The 16,669-nt window shown below is 34.7% G+C and overlaps 1 protein-coding gene across 6 annotated transcripts in view; it reads left to right on the top strand.

The window, feature by feature from the left end:
* Nucleotides 1-1,465: 1,465 nt before the first annotated feature.
* Nucleotides 1,466-16,669, top strand: part of TASOR (transcription activation suppressor) — a 46,736-nt gene continuing 31,532 nt past the window's right edge. For 5 of the 6 annotated variants that reach the window (XM_019724211.2, XM_019724210.2, XM_019724212.2 and 2 more), the window contains exons 1-7: nt 1,467-2,061; nt 9,888-10,033; nt 11,731-11,823; nt 12,472-12,544; nt 12,957-13,048; nt 13,548-13,703; nt 15,289-15,413. In XM_019724211.2, the coding sequence (XP_019579770.2) occupies nt 1,728-2,061; nt 9,888-10,033; nt 11,731-11,823; nt 12,472-12,544; nt 12,957-13,048; nt 13,548-13,703; nt 15,289-15,413 (1,019 nt within the window). In that variant the 5' untranslated portion in view covers nt 1,467-1,727. Of the gene's footprint in view, nt 2,062-9,887; nt 10,034-11,730; nt 11,824-12,471; nt 12,545-12,956; nt 13,049-13,547; nt 13,704-15,288; nt 15,414-16,669 lie in introns of all 6 variants that reach the window. The other variant, XM_019724209.2, reaches the window with a different exon arrangement.

Here is a 16,669-nt window from a genome sequence, read left to right as displayed (position 1 = left end):
TAAACAGGGATAATGTTTATCACAAGACATAGGAATCCAACTTTCCTATTGCCCTTGGGGATATTAAGTAGCAGTCACATGGCAAGGCCTAGAGTTTTATTATAGGTTTGGTCAGTCAACTCCTTGGTAGAGAGCTGGAGTTTCAGAATAGATACTTGGGTCCCAATCCTTACCCTGCTGCTGGGATACTGAACTAGATGTCAACCCTCATTTCTTCATCCATAATGCATAAAGGTGCCAGGCTGCTGCAAGGATTAGGTCTTAGATAAGTAGTTAAGTGCAAGTACTTTCTGTTAGAGTTAAAAAGACCTGACTTCAAATTCTGATTTTGTTAATTTATTCAATGTCTTTAAACACTTATTTTAAATTGCGCTTAGTACAGGCATACCTCAGATACTGCAGGTTCAGTTCCAGACCACCACAATAAGCCAGTTGTAATCTTTTTGCTGGTAGAAGATCTGGTCTTCAATTTGTTAGAAACCACATATGTAAAGCTCAATCAAGTGAAGCACAATAAAACAAGGTATGCCTGTGGTATCTCCCTGACGTTTTTTGTTGTGTTACATGGAGATAACACGTGTAAAGTGCTTTCTCCAGTGCCTGGCATATAGAAAGCACCCAGTAAATACTGTCCGCTCATAACAGCCCTCAATAGTAGTTTCAACCTAGTCAGCATACACTATTCAAAAAACCTTCCACTTGATTATTTTAAGGAACCACTTGCTGTATATTTTTAATGTTGCTGCAAACGTTTATTTTTCTTTAATATACGCTCACTATAGGAAACCTGAAGACACCAAAGGAAAAAAATTTAAAAGCTACAGCCTCCCCTCCCTCCCCTCAAGCTCACCAGAACCAAATCCTGTTAACATTAGGCTGTGAAGTCATATCAAAGGATCCCAGGTATTTACTGCTTGCTGGAGTACCACAGGTTCTAACTTTAAAAGAGGGGGTCAAGTGGGAGTAATATATTGTAAAGATGCAAGATCCAGTGAGAATGGCACATTGCTGAAGTCAGCTGGAGGCTTTCAGGCTTTTATGGCTGCAGCCCATTCTCTTATCTCCTCTGCAGGCTTTTATATGCGTGCATGTATTTCACAAGGCCAGGATCGTCCAGCGCCCACACTGTTTGAGTCCTGCTTTGGCCGGAGTTACTCGTGCGCAGAGAACATAAATTTGCCCCGAAACAGGCGACGCCTGCTGTGTAGGGACCTGGTGGGGGTGTGCCTCCCTCTCCTGCAGCGCTGGTCAGGCTCGGTCCCACAACTCGAAGCTCGCCTTGAGGCCCATTCACCACGCAGCCGGCCAAGGCGTCGAAGAACTCGCGGGGCGTTGCGGTTGCCCCTTTTGGCGGGCTCGGGTGCCCCGAGGCTCCGCCCACCGGCGCGGTCTTATCCGCACCCGCGGAGGCGGGAGCCGCACCCCCATTGGCGGAGCGGTCCGTGGTGGCCCCGCCCCCCGGCTCAGACGCGAGCACGTTGAGTGGCGGGGGCCGGCCGAAGAACTGTCCGAGCGAGGAGCGGCTCCTAGGGCTGGGCCGCACGATTGGGGCGCCCGCTTTGGGGCCCCAGAGAGGCTCCTGGGTTGGGAGTGCGACCCGTGGCCACGGGGGGAAGGGGGTAGGTGGGCTGAGAACAGCTTGGCGGCGAAGCCGGCCCGCCGCCCCTTCCCCCCACCCTCGTCGACCTTGTGGGCAGAAGCTTCCCGGAGCTCCTCACGCTGGCGTGATGGCGACTGCTGTGGAGATGGAAGCCTCTCCGCCGACGGACGCGAGCTGGGAAAGTGGCGGCGGCGGAGATGAGATGAAGCAGGCGCTTCCGGAGTTTGAGTCTTCCCCACAAAATGGCGGCTGCTGCGGCGGCGGCCTCAGCATCGCTGAGCCCGGCGGTGGCGCCGGGCCTGAGGAGACCGCGGAGGCCGAGGCCACCCCGAGCCTCTGCCAAAAGCAGCATCAGGACTCCTCTGAGGCCGGCGCGGCCGCTCTGCCCAAAGGCCCCGAAGAGCCCGAAAGACCCATTAGGAGGAGTTTTCAGATCCCCAGGAAGAGCAGAGAAAAGAAAGGTGGTGCTTCCCCTCTTCCCCAATCCCTCTTTCTCTCTCCCCTCCATCTTTTCATTAGAATCTCTCTGTCTCCTCTTCCCACGCCCATCCGAGACACGTAAACACGCATGCAGCGCCAGCCGCCTCTCCCCTCACTGCTACGGCCGCCCAGCTGCTGCGCTTGGTGCGAGAGGAAAGCGGTGGAACCACGCTCCCCTGCTCTCCCTCTCCCCGTGGAAGTTGGAAGTAGCTCAGGTTTGAAGCTTGTCCGTAAGGCTGCAGCTCCCAGAGAGGAAAGATGGTGCTCGGCGCCCCTCCCTCCCAGCCCCTGAAGGCAGAGAAGCTGATGTGTCCTCCTAAGGATGCTTCTGAGAAGTCTCACTGTGGAAATAGCCCGTGGCCATGGATTCTGGAGCTTTCTCCAAGGCCATTGCGTTCAGAGGACCACAAGTGCTTCTCCCTGTGGAAATTCTTCAGCTATATGTGTCTACTTGAAATTTGCTCGATGTCAGCGTCTTACCTTTTTTAGAAATCTCCATTAGATGTGGTTCATGCACACTGCTGTTTTCCATCACACTTCATTTTCATGTAGATTTTTTTCTTGTTTTTGAAGCGTTCGATTAAATAGGTCTCTCTCTCTTTAAATCCAAACTTCAGTGTATTTTTTAATTGTTTTTTGAGGAGAATGGGAAGGTAGGTTCTTGGTGCAGTAATTTCCCTATGGAAAAAAAGTAGGGAGAGGTTAGCTTATGCCCAGGAGTCACCTATTTGATATTGCAGATGAGAATTTAAGATTCAAAAAAAGTCCAGTCTAGTTTTTGCAACCAATTTGGGAACAATTACATGAACTACGTTTACCTTTTTTAAACTTAATGCCGTATTCTGACACATTTCTAATGGAGATAAAAATCATTACTGTTTTCTATTACAATACTATTTTTGACTATCCAGTGATTTGGGATATTCTGGATTTGGTCAGTTTAAAGCATCTTTTTGTTTTACCTCGTGGTTCAGTTTGTCATTTATTTTGGAAAATTATGGGAATTTTTTTATTTACAGAAAGCTTTTTTATTTGTAAGTTGAATCTTAGGAAAGACTTGGAATCTGGAATGAAGCTTGTGCTTCCTCTTTCCCTGTGCATAACCAGCTCCATTTGCACTATTGAAATTGTTAGAGCCTTTTATCAGGTACAAATAAAGTCTAACTGTTAATTTCTACTTGAATGACAAAGCCAAGGAAATCCTTGGTTGAGAAACTATGTTGAAAAATAAAGTTACCTTTTGTCCAGCATGAGAAATGTTTCTAGAAATACCTTTGAATTAATGTAATATATTTTAGGGTTTAAGAGGATACTTGTAATGGTCAAGGTTGTCAAGTCTTTTAGTTTCTTTAGTTAAGATGTATAGTCTATATGAGGAAAGTTAGATGCCCAGCCAAAATTACAAGTTGGTGAAGAGTAGGTTGGAAGTACATTCAGATGGGCTTTGGTTACAGAGGTAGGTAGGAGATTGAACTTTTTTTTTCCAGTTTTATAAAATTTTGAAGTCCATTTTTATTTTTTAGGTTTAAATGCCCAAGAATATGGTTTAGTATCATAAACCATGAGGTACCATGTTTTAACTTTGATAGGATCAGAAAATTGGCTTAGGAATCTTTATAGTTTGGTTTGAGGTAAGGGAAGGCTCTATGCGTGTCTTATTAAAAAAATTAGATAAGTTGTGAGGCTGCTGAAAAATAGTCTTTATTTGACTAAAAGTGGATATGATTGAGGAATTAGGAAATATGAAACCCAGTTGTTTTCTTCTGAGTCTGATGCTCCTTGGGGAAAATGTGTATTTTCCATTTTCACTTAGAGGCAAAAGGTTGTTACCTTTTTCTTGTCAGAGAGGTTGTGGATAAGGAAAATATAACACAGTGGACTTTTTTATGTTTAGTGAAAATGAGTAATTTCTAACTTGTCTGTATATATACACTGAGCAACAACTATTCAAATAGTGCAATAATGATTTAAATCGAGCCTTTAAAAATTAAATAGCTGTTTTACCACCATGGACTTGATCCTGTCCAAGCTGAGAGAAGTTAGTACTTGGTGAAAGAATTTAGTAAAAAAATTCAACTTTTCATTATTTAAAAAAAAAAAGCTTTATCATAAACAGTGCAGCAGGTGTTGTTAGTTTCAAACTTCATTCCAAAAATCATCTCTTGGAAGACTTGAAAGTTATCTCTTTATGTATAGGATTTGGCTAGATCGTAGTTGTAGACATCTGAGTCTTACCATGAATAGATTATTTTTAGTAGAAACCTCTGCTGCTACTTTTCTGTATCAGTGGCTCTTCTTTTCCAGTGAAATTTAAGATTAGGACTTGAATATTTTTGGTAACTTAAAGGTAAATACTATCAGATAACTTGTTGACTCAAAAAGTGCTTTTCTTGGTCTTGACAATAGTGTAACATCCAAAATACTGCCATTCTAATTAAATAATATTGGCAAATACTTTATAGTGCGTAATAAGTTGTAGGCATTATTCTAAGCAGTTTACATGTATTAACTAAATCTCAACAGTACTATGAGGTAGGTATTCCCATTTTATAGATGAGGAAACCGAAGTATTAAGGTTAAATAACTTGCCCAAGGTCACACAGCTAGTGAATGGTGGAGTTGGAATTTGAACCTAGGTATAGAATACTTCTTGTCAGTACTCACACTGTGGCAAGACTTTTTTATAATATAAGGGTTTTATTTTGCTTTTGATCTGACCTATTTAAAAAAGTTTTTTTTAACCTCTTAAATTTAGAAATATTTAGCATGTCTTCATTCCAGTGGAATTTTGAGATTATGTTCTTTATAAAATCGAAATATTTAGTCAGTAGTGACATTAAGTGACCTAACCATTAACTGGAAGAGTAAAATTTTACTCTGATGTATGTTGTTATTTATTGGCTGTGCTATTTTCTATAGTAATGTAAAGAGGCACTGTTCTTACATTTAACCAAATTGTAGAATTGTATTTTGTCAGTAGACCTTTCACTCTTGCCTTTTACTCTAAAATCAAATACTGTAAGTCATCAAAAGTGAGTTAAAATTGGTAATTGTATTTGATACAATTTTCCCCTCCAAAGTTCTTGGGAAATCACTTTCTGGAAAATGTTTGTGGTTAATGTTTTCTGTAGGGCACAAGACTATTCTTCATGTACCTGTGTCTCATTTTGTCACAAATTAACTGCTCATACACCTGCATCTATACTCGTCTGGTCCATGGCTAATTCTTCTCCCCAACTCTCACAAAATTTGCAATTGTGTTTTTGAAGACTTCAGGGCAAAGTTTCCTTCTTAAGGAAATTTGCATGGTGTTTCAGTAGTTGTAGATGTGAATGACTGGATTCTAAGTACCCTAGTTTTTTCTACATAGAAGTAAACCTGAAAAGAAAAGTGTAGACAGAATCCAGTTATCCACGTAAAATACTGATAGGTGCATGTAGTTTCTAAATAATGGAAGCAAAATTTCTTGGACCTATTCCCTAATCCAAAAAAAGTCAACACTGTCACATTTGTACTTGGTTCTGTAGATCTCTTCCAGCATCATGTTCATTCCTAATTTTGCAGTATGTTCAACTTTGATTTAGAGGTGAAACGCCATTCCTAAAGTAGTATGGCTGTACAATTTTATTGGACTGAAGAAAAGGGGTTTTTAAAATAATAATTGTTAAGGAACAAATGAATATTCATTGTATTTTAATAATACCAGTAGACTTTAGAGAGATGGATTCAGAGAGACTTGCACACCACATGTAATCCCCACCCTCTTTGTTATTTCCTTTTCTCCCATGAATTAGTTACTTTAAATTGCAATGTGTATTTCATATTATTTATTTGTATATTTTGATAATAGTGGTCCATCTCTTATTTTAAAAGTTGAGCCTGTTTTTGTGTATATGTATAGATGATAATTTTTTTTACATATACATTATCTTAATACAAATGCATTGACAATAAATTGGTAAAAGTAACTGAGGAAAAATGTTCCTTTCACTAAGGAAAAAAGCTACTATTTGATGACCTAAATTTTATGTTTATTCCCATTGCTTAAACAATATTCTTGAGTATGTTTTGTATGCTACCAGTAATAAAAAGTATTTAATGATAGTATGGACTGGGAGTCAGGAGACCTGGAGTCTAGTTCTGATTCTTTGATACAATCAGTTTCCTCATCTGAATTACAAATCTCTAAATTTCTTGAATCCTATAAAACTATAATCAGTTTTGTTGGTAGGAAAACCTTGTGAATTATGATCAGAAATCAATTCATTAGTCATTTTGCTGACATGCATTTGATGGAAATCCTGTAAATAAGCAAAATTATATATTTCTTAATGTGTAGAAGTATTGTTACTGCCGTTAACATTTATAAACCAAAAAGAGTGTTATCGCTTTTGAAGAAGTATTGTTACTGCCATTAACCTTTATAAACCAAAAAGAGTGTTATCACTTTTGGCCCTGTTAAATGCATTAAAATGAGAAATATTTAAGGAAAGAGATTTGAGAGATACACAAAAGGGTAAAAAGAGCATAATCCTAGACATCGAATTCTTTTTGTTTTACAGCTCATTTCCTATGTCTGACTGTTCTATATGATTGCCTGGTCTAAAATGAGGACAACTCTATATTTTTCTAGTTCTTGGAGTGATAAGTTTCAACTCTCACACACACACACACACACATCTTTTATAGTTCAGGATACAAGATTTGGAACTCTAGGCAGCCTTAATTTGAATCCCAGCTGCCCTATTAACTGTGTGACCTTGAGCAAGTTTACTTTAGCTGTTTCAGTTTCATTTGTGATATGGGCATAATGAACTTCATAGGTTGGTTTTGATGATTTGATGAGATAATGCATGTAAATCTCTTAGTACGTACAGTATTTGAAAAGTAGTAATGACACTAATTATTAGACTCAATAATTGTCAGTCTGGAGAACAATATATTGGATACTGACTTCCTTAAGTGAAATGAATGATGAATACATAAAATGTACTGTTCCCCATTTGGATAGTCACAGGTTTATTATTATTGCCTCAAATAATGGTCCATAATTAAGATGTATATATGTTTCTGTAAAAGAAGTGACAGGATATGTCTATCATGGTATATCCATTGTTGAAAGGATTAAGGGCAAAATACACCACCAGGGAATGTACCTTCAGAACATGAACTTGTTAAATTTCTAAACTACCATTACTGATGCATTGACTTGAATGCTTAAAAATTGTTACCACATAATTTTATTTTTGTAGAAATGATAATTGGGAAGAAAAAGTAGAAATTATAACTGGCCGAACTAGTAAAGCCAATTGAGGCATTTAAAATGTAAAATACCCAGAACATGTTTTATTGTTAGACCTAAAATTTTGTACCTTTTTCTGTATTTTCATTCACAAGAATTGTTTTTCCCATTGACAATTACTTGTGTACATTTGACTTGACTCTAGGACATTACTTTGGATGAAACAGAAATGTTAAGTACTTTTGAGACTAACTTGAATGTTAATTGCTATATATATTTATATGATTTAACTCTTAATTTTTCACTTAAGATTAGGTTGATGGTAGAAATAGTGTCAGGGCAGCTTAACTAAGGAAAATAATTTATGTAGACTTGTAAAATTTCCTAGAAATTTGAAGTCATACGATAATTCTTTTTGGCACATTTTAGATATCTGAAGTCACTTTGTTAGTTTAGAAACACACAAATCAGTCCTGCATAAAACCCAACTTTAAAATCATGCTTGGCCCATTTGGATGTGAAAGCCTGTGAAAACTATTCCACATGCTGTTTTTTTGCCAAGATTTTCCAATTTAGTTGGGGGCAGTCACAAAGAAAAATTTTTCTTACCACATCCTATAAAACATTTGAATTGAAAATGTATTTCTATTTTTTGAGCTTTTTTTATATATTACTTAATTGTTGAATTTGTGAGACCTAATTTAAAATGACAACAATCATAAAAATCACATTTTATTAAAAAAAAAACTTGACAAAGTTTATGCTCATTTTCTTTACTCAGTTATTCAATTGTTCAGTCAACTTGGGGCCAGTGCTCACAGTTCTAACTGGTAAAGATAGAATAATGGTAGAGTAATAAACAAGGGACATATAGTTACTGCTCTCATGGAGCTTACAATCAATAGATTATTGAATATATTTATTTGCTGCAAATTTGATTGTAGGACACTTGTGTTTAGTAGGTTTTTTGTTTGTTTGTTTTTGAGTGCTTATTTTTTATGCTTATTTCTATTGTCTTTATTGCATTATAACTAGTTGGCGTTATTCTGTTTTTTAAATTTTTTTTTTTTTTAGTGCGTATCCCACAGTAGTAACCATTTGTTCTGCACACGTTCTGTCATTGAAAACTACGTTTTTACAAACACTTTTGTAGAAGGGTTGCCAAAAAAATGTATGTACACTTTAAGAAAGGAAAAAAATGTATTAAAATTACACTGATGGTAACCACTTTGAGCACCTCTTGTAATTGCAAAAGTCAAACATGACATGTCCATGTATATTATTACAATTTCAATACAGTTTTTTTCCTTTCTTAAAATGTGTATACATTTTTTTGGCACCCTGTGGGTGTGTGGGGGGTGTGTGTGTATTGGTAAATGAGTGGATGAATGGATTTATCACTTGACATATCCTTTGAAGCTCACTATGTATAGGAAATACAGTAAAAACAGCTGTTTAGCTTCTGTCTAGTACCTTTAAGAGTGTATAAAAGAACATGTTTTCAAAAGTATTTTGGTTGTGACATTTATTGACTAAATAGTATCTCGAAAGGATGGTAATAAAGTATAACGTAAGTTACCTACAGTGAAAAATAAGTGGTTCCTTTGGTTTTGGGAAAATTTGTAGACTTGATATTTGAAGTTTATTAGTAAATTAAACTGTTTCATGCATAAATTGGAAGTTTGAGGTGATTAGGCCAGTAATGTACTGGTCCAAGAATGATCTTTGACTTAGTGTTTTAAAAATTGGGCTGTGGAATAATTGGAGGAGTGAGGAATAAAAGCCTATATTGTCTTTGCATGCACCAGCTACTGTGCTTAGAGCTTTTTCCATGTGTTGTCTCTCATGTGTGGCATGTAACAGTGGTTACTAGGATAGCTAAAGTTCTCTGTTCTACAGAGAGAACTGAGCTTATGTTTGATTAAGTAATTGGTTTACCCAGGGTCTTCTACAAAGCCAGTAAATACTAGATAGGATTTTTCAGTCCAGGTTTGTAAAGCTCCACATCTTTTCATTTAATTGAATTTTCATAATAAATGCCCTACCACTTTATATTGGTAATACAAGATGTCAATCAATTCAGCATATCTAATTTTAGTACTAAAAACCAATTAGAAACATTTTTTTAAATAAACATCTAAATGTCTTAAATGTTTTTGTGCTTTTGCTTAGGGTATAAGCATTTGGTTTGCTGAAATAAACGGTCCTAGACTACTACAGTGTAATATAAAATAGGAGTTGAGACAAGTATATGGGCAAGTTCTTATGAGTCAAGCAATTTAGGTCACCGAATGTAGCATTCCTAAGGTTTTGCAAAATTATACCATTGTCTGCATATGTAATGCCCGATACTCATTGTTGAAGGAACTACTCAGTTTTGGCCACTGGTTTTAATTTTTTTTTCAGTGAATCAATAAGTATCTCTCTTGCATATCACAAAAGTAAGATAGCTTTGAATCCTTTTTTTAACTTAAGTTAAAAGTTGCATTAACAAGCCCACAAAAATGCAAGTAATTACATTTAGGATGGAATAATCTTAAAACAATTTTTTTTTTTTAATTTTAGCACTTTTTCAGCCATTAACTTCAGGATCTCGTGAATTTGAAGATGTTTTGAATATTCTCCATTCATCTTACCTTGAACCAACCTCAGTAACAAATTTTAACTACAAACGTGCTTGCTTGGTACATAATGAGCTTTTGGAAAAGGAGGTATGTTTTAAATTGTGATCATTGTAAAATTCTATAGAATCAATCAATAGCATGGAATTCGTTTTACTTTAAAAATGCTAAAGTTTTTAGGAAAGCCAAATTATAGAAGGGAAAACAAGTTTTAAATGATATTTTTCCCCAAAACATTGATAATACATTTATCTGCTCTGTTAAGTTAATGTGTGAATATATAAAATAACTTTTACTAAAAATGAATCTTAAGCATAGGCATAGCTTATTGATAATGACTTAATTGTAAATTCTTAAGGCGCTTTGCTCTTTCAAGTGCATGTTAATTAAATGGAATCTAATCATATATCTAAATTATAAGATAATTGTGTATTTTTCTTTTTTAGGATATGCTTAATTATTTTTACTAGTTATTGCCTGATAATTGAATTGTCTTACTAGTTGAAATTCTCAGTGATTAAGTGCAAACATAGGGGAACAGTTAAGCATGTTAGTGAATTTATGTTTCATATACATATTAGAATATTCTTTGAGTTTTGATTTAGGAAAAGCCAACATATGTAATTCTGAGGTAATACAAATGAGATGTTTAGAAATATTTGATATGTATGTTGCTTTCTAATATATATGAAATACTATTCATTTTGTACTTTTTAAGTTGGTTAACTGAGTGCCAGAAGAATTTAACTTTAAAAGGATACCTAAAGTGAATAAATGTTACTGGCTCCCAGAGAAAATTAAAACCTTGGTAATTCGAAGTGGCTTCGTGGTATAGAGATTATTTACTAATTTTATATGAAAATTTAGTCTATAGATTCTCTAATTATATTATTATTGAAGATCAGTAATGACCTGATTACTACATATAAATCTATTTCGTATGGGCTCCATATTTTGAATGTATATCTATCAGCTTGTATCTAAAAGTGAAAGCCAGCAGTTTAGGATGACTTATAGTTCAGATGTACGTAGACCAAGTTTCTGTTTTATCTTGAAAATATGTGTGGAACATGTCTTATGTACTTGACATTGAAAATACAATTATAAAGAAATGAAACATTTTTCCTTGTTCTAATTGAGTTTATAGTCTAGAAGTTGGGCATTCAACAGAAATTTATTAAACCACCTGCTCTATGCAGTGTACCATGTTAAGTAAAATGAGAGATCCAAAGATAATTAAAACATGAATTTAAAAATCTGTGGAAGCCAGCAGTTTAGGATGACTTGTAGTTCAGATGTACGTAGACCAAGTTACTCTTTTATCTTGAAAATATGTCTGGAAAATGTGTTATGTACTTGACATTGAGAATACAGTTATAAAGAAATGAAACATTTTTCCTTGTCCTAATTGAGTTTATAGTCTAGAAGTTGGGCATGCAACAGAAATTTATTAAAACACCTACTCTATGCAGTGCACGGTATTAAGTAAAATTAGAGATCCAAAGATAACTAAAACATGAATTTAAAAATATGTGGGAGTGTTGGGGTAAAATTTTAATAGAAATCTAGTTAAATTTGACAAACACTACATGCTTACTTGACTATATTTTAAAAGTAAAGAGTCAATTATAACAGGAGAAAAATAGAAGCGTAGAAATTACAGGGAGAGAAAAGTTAATTTCTACTTTGGTAGATTTGGAATTTCTTAGAAATAAAATTCCTGAAACTCTTAGCTTGAAAAATGTAGTCACATGCTATCGAGTTGTTATAGATATAATTTCATTTAGTTTACAGAAAAGCGAAGAGAACTGAAGTTTGATGGCCGTTTAGATAAAGAACTTGCAGAATCCTATGCATTTCTGATGGTTGATCGATATCAGGTGAGTGATCCCACTTTATAAAAAACAACTTGAGGTTGTTCCCATTGTAAGTTACTAATTTTTCAATTACTCAACAGTACACGTGATAATTATAAACTAACATTTTTATGATGTACAAGTAGAAAAAATGATTTAGTAGGGCAAAGATATTTCTTTTTTTTTTTTATTTATTTGTTGTTCAGATGTGCTCATTTTCTCTCTGACCAAAACCTATTTTCTTCCCTTAGAATGTGTTTGATAATGCATAATTTTCCGTTTGTTAAAATAGATTATCTTCTATATTGTTGTTATATGTACAGGGAACTATTTTTTTCTCCTTTAAATGAAGATTTTTTAGATGGAGTTACTTTTTCTTTAAATTTTTGCCAGTTCTAATTCTCTCTGAAAGGGGATGTTTATATATGAGTGACATGAATTCTGAGTATTTGTCACATCTAACATAAACAAAAATGGATTTCAGCTATGGTTATGTTGGATGGGCAGGCCAATTTCACATTAATATTTAGTCATAAACTAGCATATATAGAAAATTTAATGTAGAAAATACATAGTTTAGAAGTCTAGATTTTATTTAAAATAAGTTTACAAATTATCTTTAAACACTTTTAATGTATTATGATTGTAAGATGAAGTGTTTTATTTATTTAGGTTCAAAGCATATGTGAAAAAGGATTACAGGTGGGCCAGTCCAAAATAACAATTCTTGGCAGTCCTTCCATGGGTAATCTTTTTTGTTGTTTACCTACTATTAAATTGGTATTTAAAAATATATTGTCTGATTTTGCTGCAGTCCTTATAATTATGTGTGTGTTGTCATGTTCCTAGAAAAGGAGACTAATTTTAGTTTCTGCAATTTAAAACCAGTTTTATCCTTTGTTTCTGATTTTGCATGCTCCAATTTGATCAAAAATTATCTTTTTTTGTTCTTCTAGTCCTAGTGATTTTGAAGAGTTTGATTAGTTTCATGTTTTTTCTGGTTTTATATTTGCTTTACTTAAATATCAGCTATCTTTACTATCATTACATTTTTTAAAAAGGTGTTATATTGTTTATCTCTTACCATTAGGTTAAATATTTGGATTTTTTTTGTATTTGTGTCCTTATTCAAATTAAAAATTTTCCCTCTTTACTAGGTATCTATCTTTCTAGGTATGCTGATCTATTACAAGCTAATCCTTTGGAAGCTGGATCAATGGGTGATGTTGTTATTTTTAAAATAATGAAGGTAATTTCAACTTTTACGTTTCATATATCAAAGACCACATTTGATTTAGGTTTCAGTCAGCCGTATTTCTAGGAGTTTGATTAAATGAAAACAGTGCCTACTTGTGTTTGGTATTATATATAAAGATAATTTTGAGATTGGTTTGCCATTTTTGATCTAAGTTTACTGTACTTCAGAGTTTGCTTTCCTTCCCCCCAAAAAATAAAGAATGAAGAATGGAGGGTAATATGTTGGTAATGTCATTTAAGCTAATGAAGAGTGTTGTGAATAAAATTTTTATTTCCTTGTTATTAAATAAATTCAAACAATTTTTTTTCATGGTTAACTTTGTTTTCTGCTTCAATATTGGTAAAGACTGTTGGGTGTTACTTCACTGAGGTAGTAGTGGGAAAAACAACTTGTTATAGGTGATCTATTTTCAAAGAAATAGTCTATAATATTAATTTCATATAGTCAATAACTAGGTTTGGGTGGACTTAAAATGTTTTCTCTATTTTAGGGTAGAATAAAGAGTATATATGACCCCATGGGTGTAAAAAATTTGGAATCTAGTAAAAGTGCTTTGGACCCAACACCAAAGCACGAATGTCATGTGTCGAAGAATGCCAATAGAGTTACATCACTTTTGGCTTACAGAGCCTATGAGCTTACTCAGGTAGGTACCTGTATCCATTTTAGTGTTATGACCTGCTATCTATTTGTCACCAAATCCTTTAAAATGTCTCACTTTCACTTCCTTCTGCCACCACAGCAGTCTAGACTCTGATTTTTACGTAGTACTGCCAGACTCCAGTGTCTCTCACTGCTATTTGTTCAGTATTTCCAAGACAGCTCAGAAACACAGAGTGGCTCCTCAGACTTAAAGATACTAGTCAGATTCCTTAGCCTAGCTTACCTGGCCTGTAGACTGTGACCTCCAGCTTGGTTTTTGTTTTGTAAGATCTCTGCCCTCAACACATCTCAATTCATTTTGAAGGCTTGGCTTCTCCTGGCCTAGAAAGATCTGCCAAATAAAATACTACTCATTCTTCAAGGTAGAGTTTAAGCCCCTTGAAATACCTTAATTCATGTCATTTTGTACTATTGATTTGATAGATATTTTCTATTTTTATTAACATTTTTCTAAGATGCAAACTTAGAATTAATTTTTAAGCTTTATTCAGATGTAATTGATACACAATAAAGACATACTTAAAAGTATATTATTTGATGTATTTTAGTCTTGTTTTTATATGCTTGATTATAAAGTAATATTATTATTAAACAAATTTATAAAAACAATGTATCCAAATGGATTGTATGTAAAAAGTAGTGCTAACCTCCCTGGAAATGTTTTCCTTTTTTTATTTCTTTCTTTAATTTTTACTTTATTTACATAAAATAAAATTTATTCTTGCTTTTTTCCAAGAATCTTTCACAAGACCTATTGTTTGGAGGCTTTTAGCAAAAATTATATTCACCAAAATCACCTGGGCTAACTCATTTGGTTACTTTCTGCACAGTAGTATTGGTAGATACGAGACAAAACTATAAAGTAATTATTGACTTTTCTAGCAGTACTTGTAAACTGGCTTGATATTTCCAAAAAATTTCCAGGCATTTTTAGAGCAACAACATTAAAATCAGTAGTTTCCCAAGGGAATGGACTTTGGACAATGTTTATAAATGAAGGCACTCTTTAACGAAAATCACTAGTCTGCAAGTCAAAACCCCAATCTAATGAATGTTGTAAATAGGTGAAGGGAAAAGGCAGATGGGTAGTAGCAAGAGGGTCAGCCATCTTTGTCACCTATGTAACCTTTTCCGCTGCCCTTTTGCTTCTTTGTCTGCAGTTAGAGCCAAGAATGTGTTTTTCTTTTGACATGATTTACAAAATTTGGTAGGTTTGGTTGAAGTTCTGTCATTAGTATTTTACTTTTTATATCAAATTGGCTTTCCTGGGCTGACCTGGGAGCTTAGGCTCCATTTGTAGCATTTTTATGAGGAAATTTGTTGCACAGTGGTCAACTCTTCAGAAGTAAACTTTTGAAATACCTATTCTGGCATCTGATATATATAGAAGCAGAATATTTTATATTATGAAGTGAATATAAAGTACAAATAATTTTAAATTAACAAGTAGTACTTAAATATATTTTCTGTTAAAGTCATATGTAAATGTTATATTTCTCAAAAATGAGGCAGGATTCCACTCTACTTGCCTTCTTAAAGAAGTTAATTTTGCATTTTCTTATTTTTAGTATTATTTTTATGAGTATGGCTTTGATGAACTAAGGCGAAGACCAAGACACGTGTGTCCATATGCAGTTGTGTCTTTTACTTACAAAGATGAGAAACAACCTCTGAAGTTTGCACCTTTATCAAGGTAAGATTTATGAATTTTGGCCATAATCCAGAATGTTGTTACAGTAGATATCCTGCACTGCCTATTTAGGAGGAATACTTTGTTTTCTTCCCAGTTTTTCTTCCATTGAAAGTAATTATATACTTAAATGGTCATGGTGACTTAAAAGGTTACTGTGAAGGACAAATAAAACTTTGGGGAAATAGAAACTAAAATATACTTAAATCTCACTGATTAACCTTTTTTCCTTGATATTCAAGGTTTGCATAGTTGAGTAAATGCAGTTGTTAGAAGTGAAATTTTGTGTATTAGCTCTCCTGGAAATGGGGAGCTTCTACTAAAGATGCTCCAGCCCCACCTTAAACCAATTAAATATTTATTATTAAGTAGCTTAGGGATTGGTAGATTTTAAAAGCTTCCAGGTGATTCTGATTTTCAGTCAGAGTTGAGTACCAGTAATGATTTCCTATAAGCTCTAATATAAGGTAACCAAATCCAAAGCAATTTCCCCTTTTTTATTCCCCATGTGGTTATTCGAGAAAATGTTTTGACAAAGTTAAGTAAACTTATAGGTATGCAGGTGAAATAGTCAAATGTCTACTTATTTTAACTTTTGAGTGTCCATGTTCAAAAGCATGTATGACATCTATTAATTTAGAATAAGTGCTGTTTTAAAAAGCCACATTTCATAAAACCTACTATATATTTTTGAGGTTGACCTCTTTATCAGTTTTCCAGTCAAATCGTCTTGTCTTCATTTTGTTTGAGAGCCAGCACTTTTTTTCTATCAGTGAAACCATCCACAGCCACAAGTACGGATTCACATAGTAGCCAGACAGTTGTATTTTTCATTTTTTTTGTGTGGCTCTATATTTATGATCTCGATGATACATGTACTATAGTAGTGCCTTTCAGAAGTGATCTTCAAAAGATACAGCATTTAATAATTATGAGGTCATACTCCCAGGATTAATGACTATCCATTAATTAATTTCCTTTGCTTCTTTTTGATTCCATCTCTTGACCTTCATGTCATTTAAAACAGCATTGATTGAACATGCTTGCTGTACCTTGAATGCCCACTATGAATGCTCCTGCCTCAGGGCCTCTACTTTTGCTGTTCCCTCTTTCCCCAGTTAGCTATATAATTTACACCTCCACTTCGTTCAGACCTCTCCTTAAATGTAACCTTATCAGTGAGGCCTTCTATGGATTTTTTTTTAAATCATATTCTTTTTCTTTTTAGCTTTTTAAAAAAAACTATTTTAAGTGTGTTT

Source organism: Rhinolophus sinicus, linkage group LG10 (assembly GCF_036562045.2).
Source record: "Rhinolophus sinicus isolate RSC01 linkage group LG10, ASM3656204v1, whole genome shotgun sequence".
NCBI classification, from domain to species: domain Eukaryota; kingdom Metazoa; phylum Chordata; class Mammalia; order Chiroptera; family Rhinolophidae; genus Rhinolophus; species Rhinolophus sinicus.
Note: the sequence above shows the minus strand (reverse complement) of the source record. Positions and strands in the feature narration are given on the sequence as shown.